The sequence below is a fragment of the Syngnathoides biaculeatus genome, chromosome 14, assembly GCF_019802595.1.
Source record: "Syngnathoides biaculeatus isolate LvHL_M chromosome 14, ASM1980259v1, whole genome shotgun sequence".
NCBI lineage: Eukaryota > Metazoa > Chordata > Actinopteri > Syngnathiformes > Syngnathidae > Syngnathoides > Syngnathoides biaculeatus.
In genome coordinates, this window is record NC_084653.1 from 13,474,074 (window position 1) to 13,495,583 (window position 21,510).

A 21,510-nucleotide genomic window follows, 5' to 3' on the forward strand; every position below is an offset into this window, starting at 1 on the left:
ATAAACTGTGAAAACCCTATTCTGATTTTGCGGGGCATCATATTAGTGAATAACAGTGTCCAGATGAAGGCAGGGGGCTGCCAAAAGGGCAGGAAAATATTTTATAGGTGTTGGGACTGATGTTAGAAGAGCAGTATCAGGTTTGTGGAATGCTCAGTTTGAAGAGGTAGTTTGCACAGCAGAAAATAAATGCCCGTGATTATTGTCTTATGCTCTGTATGTGTTTATGCTCTCTGTGTTAAAGTAGCATGTGTTTGAAGGTCCATAATCCCTGTAAAATAAGTACTGAATTCCATGAGCCCGTATTTGGTATTTCACTTTATATGTTGACGATAAGATTATGATTCTATGCGGGGGGCTGCAATTTTGCTCACACTGGCTGGCTGGAAATTATAAACAAGCTTGACTTAGCAGGTTGATGGGATGACATAATGCACAATGCCGAACCAACAGAGAAAGAGTTACTGGGTTCATATAAGAAACGTATATAGGGTATGACATTCATGTGTTCCATGAAGAAGTCCTTGCTGCAAGTCATGTGCAAAGCAAAATGACACACTGTGAGTCAGACAACTTTGCCACAGGCAGCAAGGACAAACAAGATAATGGCGCCATACAAGAATTTTTGTCCTGAGTTATTCTACTCTCACGGTCTATCTTTATGTTGGAAAAGTGCGGAGACCAGTGAAAGAAGGCCACCTGAATGTCCAAGCCAGAGGTAGGCGAAGTACTGCTTACAGCTCACATATGTTGGCCTACTAGCATAATGAATATTTGAACTTTTTCGGGAACAAGGAAAAGAATCTGAACTATTACATAATCAAATATATGGACGTGTGTGTGTGTGTGTGTGTGTGACAGAGCATCAGATTGGCCATACTTCAAACAGTGACGACACTGACCACAATAATTATGGTTGTGTTTATATTTTTTTTAAAAGCCACACCTTCGAAGGTGCTAATGATTAAAAGAAATGTTCCGCAATGATAATTTATACTAGTTTATACATGACTAACGTATTATAATGTGAATAGTTTAGACAATTCACCTCAATTGGCTTTACTAGGACAACACAGTGCCTGACTGGTTAAAGCGTCCGCCTGACAGTTCTGAGGACTGGGTTCAAATCCTGGCCCCGCCTGTCTGGAGTTTGCATGTTCTCCCCGTGCCTGCGTGAGTTTTCTTCAGGCACTCCGTTTCCTACCACATCCTCAAAACATGCATGGCATGGTCCAGGATTTAGTCAGCTCTTGTGCCAAGGCTATCCTGAACTGGAAAAGCAGTATAGAATAAAGACGGATGGGATGCCATGGTATTTGCGCGATCTCTGTTAAAAGAAAGTTGTGTGGGTGTGTTTGTACCTGCGAGGCTGTCAGGCCGCGATCTCCTCTCGTAAACGTCATACCCCTGCGGCCTGTAGGGGTCGGCGTTGTGAATGACCGAGCGGGGCAGAGTGGAGCTGTAGTGCTGGGGTACGGCCACCATACTCGCTCGGACTGGGGACGAGTGACTGGGCTGCTTAGTCATCTGACAGTTATCCGTCAAGGTCAGAGGCGAGCCCATTCGGCCCGAAGATGAGCCCACGGAAGCCTGAAAGGGCGACGTGGTACGGCTCGTGCTGCCCGGTCTGGAGTTGGTAGAACCCACCCGCCGCAGTGCGGCAGGGGAGTTTTTATGGGTAGAGAGGGGTGAGTTGCTTCCGCTGGTACCGATACGCTGGGCCGAGGAGGGCAAGGTAGTGGAGAAAATGCAGGACAGGGGCTTGGGTTCGGTGACGATGGCCGAGCCGTAGGCGCTGCTAGATGAGGCACGCAGGGAGCTGCGAGAGGGCGACATGCTGCTCACGTGGGGTGGGGAGTGAGAGCGAGAAGGCACTGAGCTGACTCTCCGCACTGCACGGCCAGGCCCTGCTCCGGTGACTGATGGCACCTGAACAAAAACAACACATTGCTCATTTGTCATTGATGGTTTGCAGTTGTATGACATCAAACGCAAGTGGGCTAATGCTATTTTAAGTGCAGAAATTAAGAAAGAAAAGACATATTGTTCAGATGAATAGTGGCCCAAACATTGATAGTGAATACCAGACTCAAGTACTCAAAATTGAGTTAGCCCAATCAAGGTTTCAATGGCTCAAGAGTGGCCTAACTCAATTTGTCATTTTAAGTTATTCGCAGAAAGGAATAAATAAAACCATTTTTTCTGATTAATCCCTAACTTAACATCCAATTTTTCTATATCGGTGGCACCCTATTCTTTTTTCACTTTGGTGCCAGTGCATCTGTATAACTGAATGCTAGTTAGCATTTTTCATGAAATAATGATATATTTCACAAATGCTTGGAATTAGACCACTACTGCACTCCACTTTTACAAGTAGCCTATAGATGTCACAAAATGGTATATATTTGTTGTCCTCAAGTTATTTCAACATAATTCCTTGGCACCAACATGCCACAAGAGATGTGTTTCTGGAAATAACACAAGGTGATAGCCACCCCCCCAAAAAAAAAAAATCACAAATAGGTAAATCTGAAAACACAGTACATCAAAATATCAAATATACCTGGTATTATATATATATATATATATATATATATATATATATATATATATATATATATAAAAATGTATAACCACTTAATTCTCATTATTATTCTCACAACAACTTAATTCTTGTAAAATATAATTTCACATTATTATTATGAATTTATTCTCAATATTCTGATTTTATTCTCAATTTATTTTCAGAAAATCACACCTTTTCTTCAAATTATTTGAGTTTACTAAATTTTAAAGCAGTTCTTTTTCTTGTATTGACTTAATTCTCATGGAATTACTTTTTGTGTTTCTTGTAAATGTTAAGTGTCTTTTATATTGTAACAGGAAAACTTTTTGCATATTTTTACTTTTAATTAATTATTCCTCATATGGTGACTTTTTCTTGTAATATTACATTAGGTTGGATTTGATCCTCTTTTTTTTTTCATTATTTCCACAAACATTCTAATGTTTTTAAATAACTTTCAACCAATTGCACCAACTGACACTCGATCTTCTCACAATGACGTTCGTTATATGTACATTCTGGTGCTCTCCGCAACACAAATAGACAAACCCTTTTACGTCCTTTGACAAAGAAATAACATTTGAAAAACTGAGTAAATGCCTTGTATAATGACGTTAGCCTTCTGCTTTGCTGTAGTGGTTTGAATATGTAAAGTGCCATTTGAAAACATGTAATGTTAGGTGAATCAAGGGCAGATAGAACAGAGCCGTAATTTTGCATTTCAGCAAGTTGTGGTGGAAACTCAAGACGTTATTAACGTGATGATTGAAAAACGTGCTAACAAATTTCTTTCTCTGCTCCTCGGCTTAACGGCACAGATGTCATCTTTTGACACTGAAATGGATAGCAAATGAAAAGCGCCTACTGTTACCAAACATTTAGGAAAAGCTCTAAAAAGTAGTTAAGCTTGAGAATCCAACATACCTGTGCTGACGTCTGCCCCTCAGCCCGGGCAGTCTTTACAGGGGTGCTTGTGCTTGTACCTGCGCCAGGGAAGGAGTGCTGCATCCCTAGCTCACATTTGACCACATTCTGGTTGCTGTGGTAGCCGCTAGTCGCATCCTGGCCGCCGCTGTCCCAGTACGAATTAATCTGCGTTGAACTCTGCGAATTCCCCGTAGACCCTGAAAGCAGAAAGAACGTCATCAAGGATTTTTTTTAAATAGCCATGACCTTTGACGAAATTGGAGTGACTAACAACCAATATCTCAGTGTCTGTATTACATCACTTAGAAATGTTTAGACTGGGATGAACAGTGACTTCTATCATTTTATTGTGAGCCTTTTGGTGAAAAATACAACAAAAAATTCAAGGAAATACAGTTTTCAGCGTTTGTGTCGTAGGTATAGTTTTTTATTAAACCAATGTTTTATTATGTGCTTTACCAGTATGGATTGCCCCCTTGAATTAAGAGTGTCCCAACTTTTTTTTTTTTGAGCCATTATTACTTTGTCAATTTTTTGCTTTCAGTCCTGAGTCACAATTTGAGTCAAAGCAATTTTCAAATTTGCAGCCGCTGAAGTGAAGAGAAAATAAAAATGACAATGCCAGATGTGTTTCATTTATTGAACGTTACAAACAGCCAAACACACAATTACAATATGAATACACTCGCACACAGCTACAGTAGACCACGACTCATGTTCAGGGTCCAGATGCTCACAAACCTACGAACTGCCCGTGTTCTGGACACATAGAAATACTACAGTTGCTGTTTTGTGATTTTCGGCTTGTCCAAAGTAGAATAATTGTGCTTTATAAAACCAGTCTATTATGTTTGAAAATAAAATGGGGTGGTTGTTGATTTTTTAAGGTTCTGCAACATATTAATGGCATTTGAATTCATTCCAATGGGGAAAACTGTGATACAATCCGTCCATCCATTTGCGTAGCTGCTTATCCTCACTAGGGTTGCAGGTCTGACGGAGCCTATCCTAGCTATCTTCAGAGAGAAGTGATTTGATAGACAAGTAAATGGCACAACGATCTTACCCACGGAATGAGTTGGATGCAAATCAATGTACCATAGTACGGTAGTGCCTTGAGATCATGAGTGACCCACTTTAAAAGTGTTATGATTTATTTTGTTTTGACCAGAAAGAGTTGACCTCGCAGTTCTGAGGACCCGGGTTCAATCCCAGCCCTCCCTGTCTGGAGTTTGCATGTTCTCCCCGTGCCTGTGTTGGTTTTTTCCAGTTTCCTCCCATATCCCAAAAAGATGCAACATTAATTAAACACAAAATTTCCCCTAGGTGTGATTGTGAGTGCCTGTTGACGGCTGGGATAGGCTCCAGCACTCCTGCGACCCTTGTGAGGATAAGCAGCTATGAAAATGGATGGATGACCTGAAAGATAAAAATTGGAAGTACAAACGCTGTAGCACCGAACTCAACTCTACTCACTTTACAACAAGCAGCACTTTGGCAGGTAGTCAACAATTTTCTTTGAGGAAGTTTATTGCCATACCACATTGAAGTTTACTATCAAACTCAAAGAAAAATAAATGAGATTGACACATTGTGTTGAAAAAAAATGGGCCGCTTTGCTTTGGCTAATTTTATGAAATCTGATGAAACTATTACACACTAGTCAGAATAATGGTAAAAATGTGGAATAGTCCCAACTCTGTTACAAATTCATCAATATTCATCCATATCTGAAATAATTAATTTTGCTGTCTGCTATCGCATGACTGCAAAAGGGCTCCATCATCACGGCACCTCAGCTGAAATATCCCCCTGGTGTATTGCAACAACACTATGAGGCTCTCTCCTGTGGTATTAACGGTAAAGACAGCTTAAGGAACAAAGGACTGTTTGTATAAAAAAAAAAAGGAACTGTGAAGACAGGTATCTGCATTTGTGTTAATTTTCAAGAAAATGTTAAATGTAATTAGGATCTTCAGAAAAACAAGTTGCAAATCACGAAACTTCATTCATGAAGACATTTAGAAATAATTTTGAAAAGTTTGACTAAAATATTTTTTTCTTGGAAACAATGAGTAATGTCCTAATGATGGAGAACAACTGCTTATAATTCAATTATGCATGTTAGTCAAGTGAATTGATTTTCAAGAGGAATTTCAATGGGGCGGCACGGTGGATCAACTGGTAAAAAGCGTTGGCCTCACAGTTCTGAGGTCCCGGGTTCTATCCCGGACCCGCCTGTGTGGAGTTTGCATGTTCTCCCTGTGCCTGCGTGGGTTTCATCCGGGCACTCCGATTTAACATGCAACATTAATGTACACTAAATTGCGATTGTGAGTGCGGCTTTTTGTCTCGATGTTCTTGTCTCGATCTGCGATTGGCTGGCAACCAGTTCAGGGTATACCCTGCCTCCTGGCCGTTGACAGCTGGGATAGGCTCCAGCACTCCCCGCGACCCTCCTGAGGATAAGCGGTGAAAAAAATGGATGGATGGAATTTCAATGGGGCATATTTTAACCGTTATTGATCAATGTCCCGTGTACATATTAAGGACGGAATCAGAAAAAAAAATCGTTTTGGAGTGTTGTATTTGAAGCGTGTGGAGGGTTTTTGTATGGTCTCTGTCACGGATGTTCACATTTTCCAAGTGGGTCTGCAACATACCCCCAAAATTCACTGTAGTAGGAAGGCAAATGCCTGCGGAAAGCAAACTGCAGAAGACAGAAAAGGCATTAACACACCCTCACTTTTATTAGGGGAGGAGTGCGCCGGGGAGTACAGAGACAACTGCTCCGACTTAATCCTGATGCCGTAGCTTGGCGACTGGGAGGTGTCTACGAGCTTTGACAGGGGGTCCCCTGGGGAGGGGGCGTCTGGTAGAGACAGATCCGTTTGACTTCAGACTCCAGCGATTACATATTGAGCACACTTTATTACCTCCTACTAGCCTTTCCACGTGGGTATATACTGTAGTATTAATATAAAAAGTGGGTAAAACAGTGGACAAAGTAGTTAGTAGTAGTAGTAGTAGTACTTATAAGAGTTAACAAATCTACAGCACAGTAAAGAGATCCCGGTTCAAATCTCAAATTTAACATTTTAGTTTGGCATTACGTGTTCTCCCTGAGGTTTTATTCTGGCTTCCTGTGATGTCCCAAAACGTACTAATTAAGTAAATTTGAACTTTAAATTGCCCGTAGGTGTGAATGTAAGTGTGAATAGTTGTTTGTCTCCATGTACCCTACAGTTGACTGACAAAAGTCTCTTGGTCAAACTTGCTTCAGTTATCTTTAGGTGCTTCTTGTGTGAAATTCTTCCATATACTTGTGAAAACTCGGGCTTGTCAGATTTCTGAGCATTAAGGTTAAAAACTGATGATTGTTATTCAGTGAAAAAGTGAGCTTTCATTGTAGGTGGATGGTGATGGTAATGGTGAGGGGGAGTTGGGGGAGGGGGTGTTATTCTCTTGTCTCAGTCCACATGAGGTGTGACCGCATTGACATTTCTGGTGGCTGGAGGCTGGTTTCCACGACAACGCTTCCATCTCATATGTCGGGCCGCATACAGTGCATCACGAGGCTAATAGGCCTTGCAGGAACTCGACGTCATTACACTCGATGAAACACGCGCTTGCACTGTGCCACGTATAGATTGGAACAAGTGCATTACCACATTTGACAGCCGTTCATCATCTATACCACAATGATAAATCAATACCAAACATAACAGCGATTAGTTCTTCTGCACGCCTCCGCCCCAAATCCAACGCAGTCAAAGTAAATGACTTCCAATGGTTTTCTCCGCGTATATACACAGCTTAAGTCACCACAGGTTTTTCTGACAGGATCGAAACATGATTAATGAATACTAAAGAACTTTTCATTTTTGCAATTAATAAGACATGAAATGCATTGGTAATAATTCATTACTATCGACTTTTGCTTTTGAGGATGTGAGGCGAACAAATAGGGACTTTGAGAGAAATCCCTTAAGCTGGTGGTGTCTCTAAACGGGAGCTAAGAAGCAGAAAAACGCCTGGGGCTGCCCATTATTGTAAGACCACCCAGATTAGCAAAAATAATTGGAAGGAAATACAAACCGTAACAATATTGCACAACTTGTCCTCCCCTATTTTGTTAAAACACACAAGTGACAACGGTACATGCACACGGTTAATAACCCCGAAGCTATACAAACATGCATGTGCTGCAGATGTGGTAGTGAACATGAAAGTTGTAGATCAGTGATTCTTCAAGTGTGGTACTTAATAATGTAGCAAATTAATAAATCAGTAAATGAAAGATTAAAACTGTGCATAATGTTATAGTGACTTGAACTTTTTTTTATTTATTATAAAAAGGAAATTCAGTAAAGTATGCTTTGTAGTTGTATTTCATTTTGAAGTCCAATACCTTTGCATTTAATTATTTTAATGTTGATTATAATAGCGATACTTGTAGAGTACAAGTATATTTTAAGGTGATACATTGTGTAAAATGTTAAGGAACTGCTGTTGTAGATAAATGGAATGTAATAACTCTAATGAAGTGGGTCTGAAATGTTAAACCAATCGATATTTTTACAAGGTGAATTTGTACGACACATGGTGGGCATGTATATAATCTGCAATAAAAAAGGTGGAAAAAAGGTTTCACAAAAATAAATTGCAATTTCAAACATACCGGCAGTTCTCCAAGGTGGGGACTTCTCAGATGAGCTGCAAGGGGAGAAAAGGAAATGAAAAAGTGCATACAGCCTCAAATGACAGTGACACGTTTACCAACTACAGTACATTTTTCATTAGCCTTTCAAGGCAGGTTCAAAGATGGGAGACACTGTCTTCAGGGAGATAACAACCACGGTCATCAGATGTTATCACTTACAAAATTCGATGTTAAGCCCATTTCTGTCATCTTGATGTAAAGATGCCTTTGCTGTGAGAGCTACTCATTTGTTTGATCGCCTGACAACCAATGTAATATAACAGAGCAGTGTGTGTGAGTTGTGCAAGTGAAGTTAAAGTGCAGAAAAAGGCAAAGGGATGGATTTGATACTGACACCAACGGAACAAGATCAAGATGAGCTGAAATCATTCTACAAGAGTTGGGACGACCTGGCGCGTATCGAAAGTGCACAAATAAAATTGGGTTGTCCATCTCTTCATCAAAAATGGTCGTTGAAGTACAGTCGTCATCCTTTCTGTACTTAGTTTATTTAGTGAACTGCAGCTCACCAGCTGTTTATTTCAAGTAAGACGTTTGGCTGCTAAGGGAAAAAAAGACCCATTGCTTTGAAGAATGGCAGGTTAAAAGAATGTAGTAAAGTATGACAGGTGGGATTTAAAGACATTTAAAGACAGTGAAGTCACGTTATTCTTTATAGTGCCTGTATTAGCCTTGTTGTTGACACAATTGCGCCTTCAGATGGTAGTAACCAGAGTCGTAACGGAGGCAGGATGCCGCCAATGGGTGGGCGTATTTTGCAGTGCGGAATAAACTGCGTGGAGTTGAGGACCTGAAGCTCACTTCTTTCATCACGTTTTAATGAAAAAAAACTTCATTTTATATTTATTTTATACTCATGCGCTGATACTGATGATCAGTGCCGATGGATACCACTTTACCAGCCTGACATATACGTCCAAGACAGATGGAGTAGAGCCATGTCAGCCATGTGTAGATACAGTAATTTAAAGTAAACGCTGATGACAGCACTTTAGATTATGCTCTAGCAAATGGACAGTGAAACAGGCTCAGGGCAGAGAAACCTCTTTTGCTAGAAAAGAACTTAACCCTCATATATTTTAAAACAGAGGCCACAGTAAAGGTATTGCAAGTTGTCCTCCTATAATTTATTTTAGAACTGAAATCCCTTGAGTTACAGGCTATATTTAATAGAAAAGTGAGGCAAAACTGTTAAAAAAAAGATGCAGATGGATGGTAAAATGTTTATAGTTTTAGTTGAGTGAAACTCATGCCGTGTGCAAGAAAAGTTTTTGAACAATATTTGGTTGAAAAATAATTTTCATCTCAATTGGTATAAGCAAGGACTCCAATGTACCGTATTATCCGCACTATAAGCCACACCTAAAAGCCTTTAATTTTCTCAAAAGCCGACGGTGCGCCTTATAATCTGGTGCGGCTTATATGTGGATCATTATTGAGCCTTTACTGCAGCTCCATCTAATGGATGCATAACGTAACCCCAGTCTTCACTGTAGCGTCTATTCTATGCGTCTTACAATGCGGTGCGCCTTATATATGAAAAAAAGTTTTAAAGTAGGCCATTCATCAAAGGTGTGCCTTATAATGCGGTGAGCCTTATTGTGGAGAAAAGACGGTAATTACTTGTAAAAAAAAGTGCTATCGGTGTATCTCTAATATTAGGCAGCAATATCCTGACAAAGAGCCATCTTCTCTCCTATGCTTACTTTAATGCAATAAGGTGATTAAACATTTATATGGCATCACAGTCAAAACGGCTCTCTGAGGGACACCGTAACTACAATGCAGGCATGACAAAATGAGTTCTGCATTACAATATAAAAAGTGCTTGTTTTTTTGGGAAAAGCAGTGCCACAGAAGTGAGGTAAGTGCAACAAGATATAAGAGTGCCACAGCAGAAATCCAGAATAAGAGAATAATAGCTACTTCATTATTTCGAAAAACACTCTCTAACCAGAATGGAAGCACTTGCTTCACTTTGTCTGTCTGAGGCCTTTCGAGGATGACGAGTGCCAACCATTACAATCAAGGAACCATCGTTAAGACGACCCTATAAGGCTCTATAATGAGCTTTAAGAGACACGACTCTCTGGATGTTAATAGCCACGTGCAAGCAATTAAAAAGAATTAGCTAGACGAGATGTGCTCCATTGAGCCGTGGCGGATGGAAGAAAGATGGGGAGACACCTTGATGACACCAAACTATGCAAGTTGAATTCCAACTGGATGACGGTGTTTGAGGCTTGGGGTAAATTTATTACTGCCTCTAGTTTCTGTAAAGTAATATTAATGCTCAATCAATAAGTCGTATCACTATAGTACAGTCCACTTATGACACTTCATTCAATCAGAGGTTGACCTCAACCTAAATTCAAATTTATAACAGACCTAAATCGCATGTAAAACAGAATTAATATTGATTGAACAGTCAACAACTGATAACACTTTAACCAGTAACACTGAATTTCAATGAACAGCAATAACTTTTTTAAAAATGCCTTAATTCTAAATAATTTTTTCTCTTCTTGGATTGATTTTTGATGTATTGTTCTAATTCTCCAGAACAACAGGAGGGTGGAAGGTCATGAAATTGACTTGGATTATGGGGCATGTATCTTACTGAACACAAGAATTGTAATTTGAGAATTACAGTTGTGAAGTACTCAGCATGCATAGCCTTCAAACACGCACAATGTTAATATTTGGTACCATAGCCTTTGTTTGCAATGACAGAGGTCAAACGTTTCCTTTAGTTGTTCACCAGGTTTGCACACACTGCAGGAGGGATTTTGGATCACTCCTTCACACAGATCTTCTCTAGATCAGACAGGTTTCTGGGCTGTCGCTGAGAAATACGGAGTTTCAGCTCCCTCCAAATATTTTCTGTTGGGTTTTGGTCTGGAGACTGGTTAGGCCACGCCAGAACCTTGATATGCTTCTTACGGAGCCACTCCTTGGTTTTCCTACCTGTGTGCTTCGGGTCATTGTCATGTTGAAAGACCCAGCCACGACCCATCTTCAACGCTCTGATTGAGGGAAGGAGGTTGTTCCCCAAAATCTCACAATATATGGTCACGGTCATCCTCTCCTTCAAAAAGTGCAGTCGTCCTGTCCCATGTGCAGAAAAACACCCCCAAAGCACGATGCTACCACCCCCATGCTCCACAGTAGGGATGGTGTTCCTGGGATGGAACTCATCATTCGTCGTCCTCCAAATACGGTTACTGGAATTATGACCAAAAAGTTCCACTTTGGTCTCATTTGAACACAAAGCTTTCTCCCACGACTCATCTGTATCATCCAAATGGTCATTGGCAAACTTAAGACGGGCCTTGGCATGTGCTGGTTTAAGCAGGGGAACCTTCCGTGCCCCATGACGTCTTAGTCTTACCAATAGTCACCTTGGAAACGGTTGGCCCAGCTCTTTTCAGGTCATTGACTAAGTCCTGTTGTGTAGTCCTTGGCTGATTCCTCACCTTTCTAAGGATCATTGAGACCCCACGAGGTGATATCTTGCATAAGGCTCCACTCCGATTGAGATTGACTGTCACGTTTAGCTTCTTGCATTTTCTAATGATTGCTCCAACAGTGGACTTTTTTCCCCCAAGCTGCTTGGCAATTTCTCTGTAGCCCTTTCCAGCCATGTGGAGGTGTATAATTGAAACACAAACAAAAACAGACTAATGAAGGTAATGTAATGCCCTTGCACGAGGACACATTTGCCAATGCACTCTCAAGTCATTTATTGAATAGGAAAAACAGTCAAACAGAAAAACAAGAAATGAGAACTCTCACAGGGAGCTGTTGAAGGACACAATTCATGCCCAGACGCTCAAACGGAACAGGCCAACTCAACTCAAGCTCCTGACGTCATTCCCTAGGCACACATTCAACACATGAATACTGCGGTACACACTGTCTTTATACTATATTATAGTCGTATATTACTGATAATTCTCCATACTGTTGGATTTCTTTGTACATTTTTGTAATGGCCACAGTAAAACAAGCATGTTTTAAACCCCTAAACATAAAAAAAAAAGAAATTCGGGACATAAATAAAAACAAATATAATATCAGGGTGATGTAATGCTTTTCACAGCTGTGCAGTTCATTCAAAATCTTCAATGGTGAGGTTTACATTCATTGTAGAGTAAAACCTCGGTCCTCGAACGTCTCCGTTTTTGAACAAATCGGTTTCCAAACAAAAATTTGGAGATTTTTTGTTTGCTTCTGTTTTCGAACAAAAATCGGTACACAAACGCCCCAACTAAATCCGGAAATAACATATTGCGCGCGGCCAGACCAGCTGACCAACGACGCACCATGTTGTTAATCCCCACGCCGCCGAAAAAACCCAGAAATAACATCGCGCGCAGTTGACCCACCCACGACTCGTTCTGTTATTGTCAATTCAATTATTATATTTCTTAAATTATTTTAATATATAAAGTTTTTAAACTATACAGGTATTTCCACTATGCAGTGTATTATCAGGAGAAGCTAAAAATGCTTCAAAGTCTAAATTATTTAGGCTTGAACGCATTATTTCTTTTTCCATTCATTGCAATGGGAAACATCGATTTGGTTTTCGAACAAATCACTTCTTGAACCGTTTTGTGGAGCAGATTGTGGTCGAGAACCAAGGCATCACTGTATGTATATGTATGTGAAAGTGTATTTAAAAAAAGCTATATAAAGTTTTTAAGTGTATGGGAGAGGTTAATAAGGGTGTGGGAAGGAGTAATAATTGAACTGAAACAGCTTTAAAACATGTCAAACAAACACAGGGAAAAAAAACATGGCTGGCACTTTACAGAATTCACCTTTTGCCGGGTTGATCAAGAACCTAATCCCCGCAATAAAAGAAGGATCACTGTCGACTTTTCTTTCACGAGAACTATTATAACATAAAATGACATGGCCGCCTTGAGTTTGACTATACATTTCAGCCCCCGTGAAACTGATTGCAATACCAGACAGGCTTGTATGAAGGGGGAGGTCCAGTCTGGAGGTGTGCTGAAATCAACTGTCTCCAAGTGAAACCTTATTGTGTTCCCTTATCTTTGCCGTCACCCTGCTGAGCTACTGAGCTCCATGCCGGGACCTGAAACGTTAAAGCTAATCTCTATTCACACACAAATGCCCAATGTCAAACATTTCAGTGGTCCGTGTCCAACTTGTAAAAGGTGTTTAAATCACTGTGGGAGTTTGCGGAGTGCATCTCTGTGGGGGGTGCAAAGACCTGCTTGCCCCCCAAGTAGACAATGATTTACATTTGCAGCTGAACCTTGATTTGTGCGTTCAATTAATTCCACGGCTAAGATTGTATATCAATTTACTCGGATATTAACTCAATTTTGGAATTGATTGAAATGCCCGTTACCAAGTACTAATGTTTTGTATAAAAACATAATCTAAAAAAGATCATGGAAAGAAATCAAGTGTCTTCATTAAGTGTAATCATTCTACATGCTGTTAATTGTGTTGGTTGTGTACACTTTAGATGCGTAGCTTCATGAGTCATGTCAGGAGGTGAAACCGGTTACTATGTCTACATGTGACAGTCCGAGTGTGAGTTGTGGTCCGCAGCAGGTCCTTGTGAGTGTTCTCATTTTTTTATTTGTGTGTTCAGGTGTTTATCCGTTTCAATAAATGGCTGAAATGGCATCGGTGACTATGGCTCCGCTTGGGCACAGCAAGCGCCAGCACCTAAATTGCTCCATTTCTCTTTTATACTTCACTCGAGTGATGGAGGAGGCATTGATGGTGTAGTGGTACACACGTCTGCCTTTGGTACAGGCAGCGTGGAATTGATTCGCACTTAGTGATGGTGTCGATATCTGCCCTGCGACTGGCTGGTGACAAGTTCGGGGTGTAGTCTGCCTTTCGCCCAAGGTTAGCTGGGATAGGCTCCAGCTCTCTCCCCGGATAAATGCAGAGGGGTTGCATCAGGAAGAGCATCCGGTGTAAAAAAAACGTGGCAAACAAATATGAGCATTCATCTGAGATGACACGCTGTGGCAACCCCAAAGAGGACAAGCCGAAAGAAATACATACATACACTTCACTCGAGTGATAGCATATCCAGAACTGGGTGGGAAAAAAAAAAGTTTGCAACAGAAAGCGGAAAAAAGAGCAGCTGGTCGTCCCTCCAAAAACTGATAAATTGGGGCACTCATAAGTCAGGTCTAAAAAATATTCGAGAAGCAGCATTAGGGTTATTTTGCGAAACAGTTTATTGTAATCACTTGTTTATCGCAGAGGTTAGGTTCTGGACCAACTACACATGCAATAGGGGAAATCTGTGACATAGTGACCACTTTTGCTGTATGAATCTCCTCCCCTGACTCTTATTAATCTTCCCCACATGTATATTTACCTCTCAATCATTTATACACTCTTAAAAACAATTTTAACTCAAACATACAGTAACGCACAGTAGTACAGGATATTATTTTAATGTTTTAGGATAAAAGATGTTAATTTTCTCACAAAAAAAAACTGCATACACTCAAATGCTTGTGATATGGTGAATTGTGCACACATATGAATATGGAAAAGAAAATCCACAATAGAGTGAATCCTCAACAGGTGAACTGCAATATAGCGAAGGAAGACTAGGCTTAAAATTACGCTGTTTTGACTATTTGTCTCCATAAATAGCACATTCTGAGTCTTAGAACACAGACTTTAAAACAGGCTTCAAAGAAAACTCCTCTAGCATGGCTGTGTATATACTGATGATGTAAAAACATGCAAGTTAAGTGTTCAGTGTCATTCAGCGTGTTTTCCGGTTTTGGTCACGTGATGTTCCACATAAGGGTCATCATTATTTAAAGGGAATCTCCACCTCATTATGATTCAAATTCTTCCTGGTTATATTATTGCAAGCAGTAATGTCAATGCCGCATTGCTCATTAATCATTAAACTCTTCCCAGCCAACTCAGTGACAGTTCCCGTGATAAAGAATTTAGGTCAAAGTATTCAACCAACCCCCTCTCCCCCTCCAAAGCATTCTAATGCATTCCAAAGCATTCAGTTTTGTTTTAAAATCCAAATAAAGTCTCACAAGTACATCCTAAAAAACGCCTGGTATTGAGGCTGGTATTTATTGCTGCCAGAAGCCATTGACCCCATGAATTTAACTTTGCCCAATTATTTTTAGGGAACAAAAAGTAGCTTCCACTTTGAAAAAGGCTTATGTTTACACAATGTTCCCTGTAAAACTGCAAAGAGCCAATGGGAAGCAGTTAAGTCAGACTGTCACCTACAGCATAGCCAAACACTGGCTGTGGTTCAACATTCACATCCAAACACATTTTGTTTAAAAAAAAAAATACTCCACAAAAGCTTAGCATAATCAAATGGTTGCAGCTATTTGGAGAAAACAAATAAAAGTACAAATAAACAATTATAATCCAGGCATGATTGCTTAGGTACATGTGTTGAACCGGCAAACGCGGTCTGTTTTTCACTTTGGCATTTTAATCATGTATAATACATCAGTGTAGTACATTCAAATCTCTAAATCAGTCACTTTATCCTCTGAAGCTGTGATTCCTGTCTCACTCTACCACACAAGTTTAAACTTATACATACAGTGTGTTAAGGCTTTTTTATAAAATCTAATACATTTTTTACTTTTAAGTACAGTACATTTAATTTAAGCACAGTTTAGTTGTTGTTTTTAGGTACGATACAATTGCATCCAAATGTTAATGTAGTTAATTCTGTTGTTGACTTTATTATTTAACTCATTACTCAAGGTTTTTTAATGTTTCTTTATTTAAGTCCAGTGTTGATGTTCCAACTGCATAATGTTGCAGCAGTATTGATAAATACACTTGTTTTGAAATAAAACGTCTTCCTGTAATGGTCTACATTTGAATTGGTTTGATTTTGATTCACATATTCCACTGGCCCATGTTTTCTATCCCTCCTGTGCTCATTTTGTTAGCTGTGTCCTCCTATTTGCGTTTACCCTCTACCTTGTGTTCACCAATCAGCTAACTCCAGCCACTCGTGTCTTGTCCAAATGTTCCTCGTTGTCTCGTCAATCTACTGTATGTACAGTGTGCCCTTGCCCATACATGGCCCAGCATATTCGCTGATTTTCCTTGCCAAGTTGTTTTTTTTTAAACGTACTGTATTTTCACGATCACAGAGGTCTTAAATTCTCTTCTAAAATAACGAGGTACCACATTAGACATGGCATCTTACAATGTGGTGCACCTCAGTTGCAAATGTTGTGTTACTTGTCCAACAAGTACATTCAAACACTCTGGTTACATTGTTATTTTATCATATATGTAATCTACCATGTGATGTCGCTCACAAGACAGTGAGGAACAATTGCATTTTATATCTGTAAGGAGAAGAAGCTTACATTGCCCCACACACTGCCTGTGTAGGCCGGTTATTACTGACGATGTTCTACACACTGACATCGAAACTAAAATTATAACACCACAGCAAACAGAGTAGCATAACTAGCAAATAATAAAACAAATATAAAGAAGGACTTGAGAAATAATTGACACAAAACATGCACTCTAAACGTTGTTTACATCATTCCAGCATGCTTCGTAGCACTAAGGAGGTCTTGAGTGCCGCGAAGCATGCTGGGAGCGCCACACAATTCGTTCATTGTTAGCGTCTCTTCCATGATCCTTATGGGTGTTTTCATTTATTTGTTTAACTGTTTCAGTAAATGTCTGAAAGTGCATCAGTAGCTGTCACTGTCCTTGTTTTCTTTCATTTCGCTCTCATGGCAACGCCTCCAAAGTTTGTTTGGAATTCAGCAACACAAAGCAAAAATTGACCAGAGGTCTTGTAACTCGATAAAGTAATAAATATAAGTTTGGAGACTCGTACATCAGGGATGACTGTGTAAAGAACTACAATTGGCTGACAATTTTATTATAGTGCGAGCATATGTTCGTACGGCTGCGTTTTGTAGTTGAAGAGCTGAGTGTTTGAAGTTGATCCAACACCTGCGCCAGTGTGAATCGAAGGCAACTTCTGAGTCATCCAATCTGTTAGTTTTGGAGGTATGCATGCTCCAGGGCAAGAATACATCATCATATAAGAACACATGGCCTAGTAAAGATCATACATCCAGCCACAGTTGAAGCTGAATCTCTATATATAGCCAAGCTCAAAACTGGAATAAAATGGCCTGAAGTGAAGCACCCATTTGTAAACAATTTGCACATAAGTCATAAACTATGAGCCCCAATACAATACTTGTATATATCAGCTATGAATAGTATGTTTATTGCTCAGAGTCAGATCTGTTTTAACACTGCTTGACACTCATTACCCCAACAAAATGAGCAACACATTATGCAAATAGAAGCAATTGTACTGCAAATACTAGCGTGCCCCTGGGCTTGTGTTGCACCAGAGATAACTTTGTCCTCATTTTTAACACATTTCTAGGTGTAAATACGACAGTTTGCTTTGTTTTGAATGATTTGGGATTATTGTTATTTTTTTTATTATGGTGTATCTCTGGATAACTACAAAAAAATGCCAAAAAATGCAAGAGTACATAGTTGGGGAAGTGGAATCTCAAAAGTCAAACAAAATGCGTGCTCTAAAGTGAAAGCATACAAACAAAATATTGTACAATAAACGTGACAAAAAATCAAATTTAAGTAAAACTACTTGCTTGATACAGTCACATAATGGAGAGGGATAAGGAAGGACAACATTTTTTTATGCACTGTGTGTTGCTTAGAGTAAAAAGTACATTTAATTGGTGTAACGGGTGGAATCCTCTCATTCTAGAAATCACTCCTTTGCAGTAAATAAAAATAAATACAAAAAAATAAAATAAAACCGCATCCCACGTGAGTTACCGGACACGGCAACATTTAAGGGGCCCTTATACTTTATGTATCTTATAACTGATAACCAATCCAGTCAAAAGATGGAGCAATGAGTCTATTCAAATGACATGTTCATTCACTGTATATGCTATAGTTCAAAAAATATGTATTTACAATAAATAAATTGGGAGTGCGACTAGTTCATTGGTTGGTTGTTTCTATGTGCCCTGCGATTGGCTGGCAACAATTTCAGGGTGTAGCCCGCCTTCTGCCCGAACACAGCTGGGATAAGCTCCAGCAGTCCCACGACCATCGTGAGGATAAGCGGCTAAGAAAATGGATGGATGGATATATAAAAATAAAAAACCTTTTGGATTTAGATATGCTGTGCACAACACGACGTGGAGTAAATGTCTTTTTCGGAAACGATCATTGATTGACGAATTATGACATTAAACCAAATCAGCAGATCAGCAAAAAATGTAATTATCGTCTGATCTGATCAGGTTGATCAAGTCGGTGTAAAGTCTAGTTGAATATACCATGTACAGTTTACCTGAATGAAAGGCTGTTCCATTGGTATGCCATAAGGCTTATACTACTGACTAGAGAATGCCATGTGTTTGGTTGGAGTGTGAGTGTTTCTGTGCGGTAAATCGTTTCATTACCTGCTGCTTCCAGCACCCGGCGATTCTGCCCCGAGCCTGCATCTTTCCAGCTGATTGGCCACAATCTGCCTCTCAACCTCCAACTCCCGTGTTAGCCGCTCAAACTGGAGCTCCTGCCCACATATAGGAACAAAGAAAGAAAGAGGGGAGGGGAGAGAAAGTGAAGATCAGTCATACATGATTATTTGAGTAAGCGTTACATGTGTCCTTTGACAGATGTTAAAAACGAGGCGTCAATCGTCTCTTAAACGGAAAATGACATAACAGATGCATAATCAAAAACCCAATAATTATCTCTTTGCCTTTTCTCACACAATAATGACAATAAAAGGAAGAATGCAAATACACTTTTAAACTTACGTCAAAATCTGTTCAATAATGTTGATTATTGTCCACATTTTGAAAGAACTACTCTTCAATAAACCCCACGTTTTTGTCGGGATAGGTAACACCTCCTGTGAATAGTGACAAACAAGTACAACAGTAATTGATGCCCTTCTAAAAACATTGAACATATTATTATTCAATGTAATACAAATTGTGCGCTCTAAAAAGTTATAGATCATTTCAAAAATCATCTTACAATGTTAGCCTTAGAATAAAATGGTTTTCCGATCCACCAGAAGTGCATAGGTACATGCACATGAGGCGAAGACTAACTTTCACACACAGCCCAGGCCAAACTTAGCTACTCCTAAACAAAGCTTGTCTATTTGTCGCAATTTATCACTTTAACATATCTCTTTCACACCAAACTGTACTATAGAGGCTTTCTCAAGCCAATGTAATACATAGCCCATAAAGTGGTGCATCGATACACAAGCCAATTCAGAATACTCAGATCTCAAATCCTCTTTCACTATTGAAATGAATAAAAATGCCATTAATCTGTTCCAGCCTACCCCAAAAACTTAACAACAAAAAACAACCAACGTATTACTAAAAAAAAAAAAAAAAAACTCGGATATTTTTGGGGACTGAATAAAAGCCATCTTTTTTTTCTTTTAATTTAACTCACCCCATGTGTGTAGCCCAAGTCCAAAAGTGAAAAAGCATGGTCCATAAGGTTGTATTGTATCATGCAGAAAGTACTGAAGAAGTAACATGCCATACCTAGTCCACACATATTGATCTTTAACGCTTAAGGTTAACATCAAATATGTGTTTAGGTTGAGAGAACCCACATATTTTGAAAAAAAAAAAAAGATGACCGTGTTTCTTCTTACAGTGTGTAATATACTCAGGGATGGCCAACACAGCACACCACACAATAACTGTATCTTCACCAACAACTGAGTCTTCTTGCCCATACCAGATGACTGGCTAAGCACCATGAATGACAACTGAGTAGCAGCAAGGTGCCACAGGGACTCCAGGCTGCCAGGAAATGGTGAATGACTTATCTCACACATTAAGCAAAACACTCAACACAACTAGTTTCATAACTCCTTAGTTTCACACCACAAAGCTTTAAGTCACTTCCTCATTAGCTTTTGTTACGATTTATGCAAAATTGTGGATCAGACCACCTTAGCTGTTGACCACAAACAAAGCTTTCCCATTGTAAATATTGAAAAATTTACAATTGCCTCGACTGTTTTCCCTCCTAATTGGGAAGGACAAAATACTCTGAACACACCAGACACAACAAGATCATTTAGCAATTGCTGACAATCGGCTATTTGTTGATTTTGATAGAAATAGGGACAAACCTCAAATTAGGATCTGTCAGTCAATGTGTACCCCTTTTAACAGAGCTAACGCATCCTTCCCCCTCAAATGTTTGCTTATATCTACCTCATATACAGAATTGATGCATGTTGCACATCAACTAAGTTGCGTGTACCCAAAAACATAATTATGTCAGTTACGCAGCATTCATACACCCATAAGCACCTTTTGTACGTGATATTTGGCCTTGATAGCTCCGTTGCTATGCTATGACTACCTATGATCATTGAGGCACTTGCACAATTTTCTAGTTCTAAGTCGCATAGTGAAAGACTGCAGTGAATACATAGAAGATGGCACACATACACAGTAATAAGGAAAGAGGAGAGATGTCATCCAAAGCAGCACTTTTCTGGATACTCTGCGCTCCACTGAGAGCATTTTTCTGGCCACAGTCACCATGACTCTAAGAACAGATGACAGGTTTCTCAGACCTCTTGTGTAAAAGCATTCTCAACAGTCCGTTACGTTCAGCTCCCCAATTGGCAGCGTGACCAAATCATGCGTGGAGCAGCTCTTCTGCTTTGAGGAGACTTAAGAATGTCACTTGACTATGATTTGGATAAGTTGACGTTTCACACTTACTTTCCTGCATTATTTGCTTGCCCTCTGCAATGGGAAAAAAAAAATCCAACCCTCTCAAACGGCTGCGCGATGGCCTCCATTGCTCTTATCAACATCACCTCAGTAGATAAGTTGTGGTAGGCTCCAGGCTGTAGTTACTCCACAATCAAAGCTTCCCAGTAATTTTTTTTTTTTTTTTCGGCGCACGAGGGGTACGTATGAGCTGCAATTTAGCATTGGAAAGACACTATAAAAAAAGTGAGTGTGATGCTCAAGAAGCTGATGGAAAATGCGGATGTCACACACCGCTGCGTATAGAAATGAGAAATGAGAATGAGTTAGCACCAAAGTCAAGCGTGTGTACCCACTACACCACTACTACAAAACTGCACCAAGACACCACTGCACATATGCTCAAATTATATACAGCATAGCGTTACTATTCTTAAGAGAAGTAGCTATTGAACATGTTGACAAACCAGCGTTTAAAG

General features: G+C 39.7%; 1 protein-coding gene across 5 annotated transcripts in view; it reads right to left on the reverse strand.

The window, feature by feature from the left end:
- LOC133511800 (plakophilin-4-like) overlaps positions 1-21,510 on the reverse strand; it is a 97,883-nt gene that overhangs the window by 29,766 nt on the left and 46,607 nt on the right. For all 5 annotated transcript variants that reach the window (XM_061840746.1, XM_061840747.1, XM_061840745.1 and 2 more), the window contains 4 exons: positions 18,725-18,837; positions 8,178-8,212; positions 3,494-3,693; positions 1,362-1,929 (listed from right to left, as the gene is read on the reverse strand). In XM_061840746.1, coding sequence (XP_061696730.1) covers positions 1,362-1,929; positions 3,494-3,693; positions 8,178-8,212; positions 18,725-18,837 — 916 coding nt within the window. The remainder of the gene's footprint in view (positions 1-1,361; positions 1,930-3,493; positions 3,694-8,177; positions 8,213-18,724; positions 18,838-21,510) is intronic.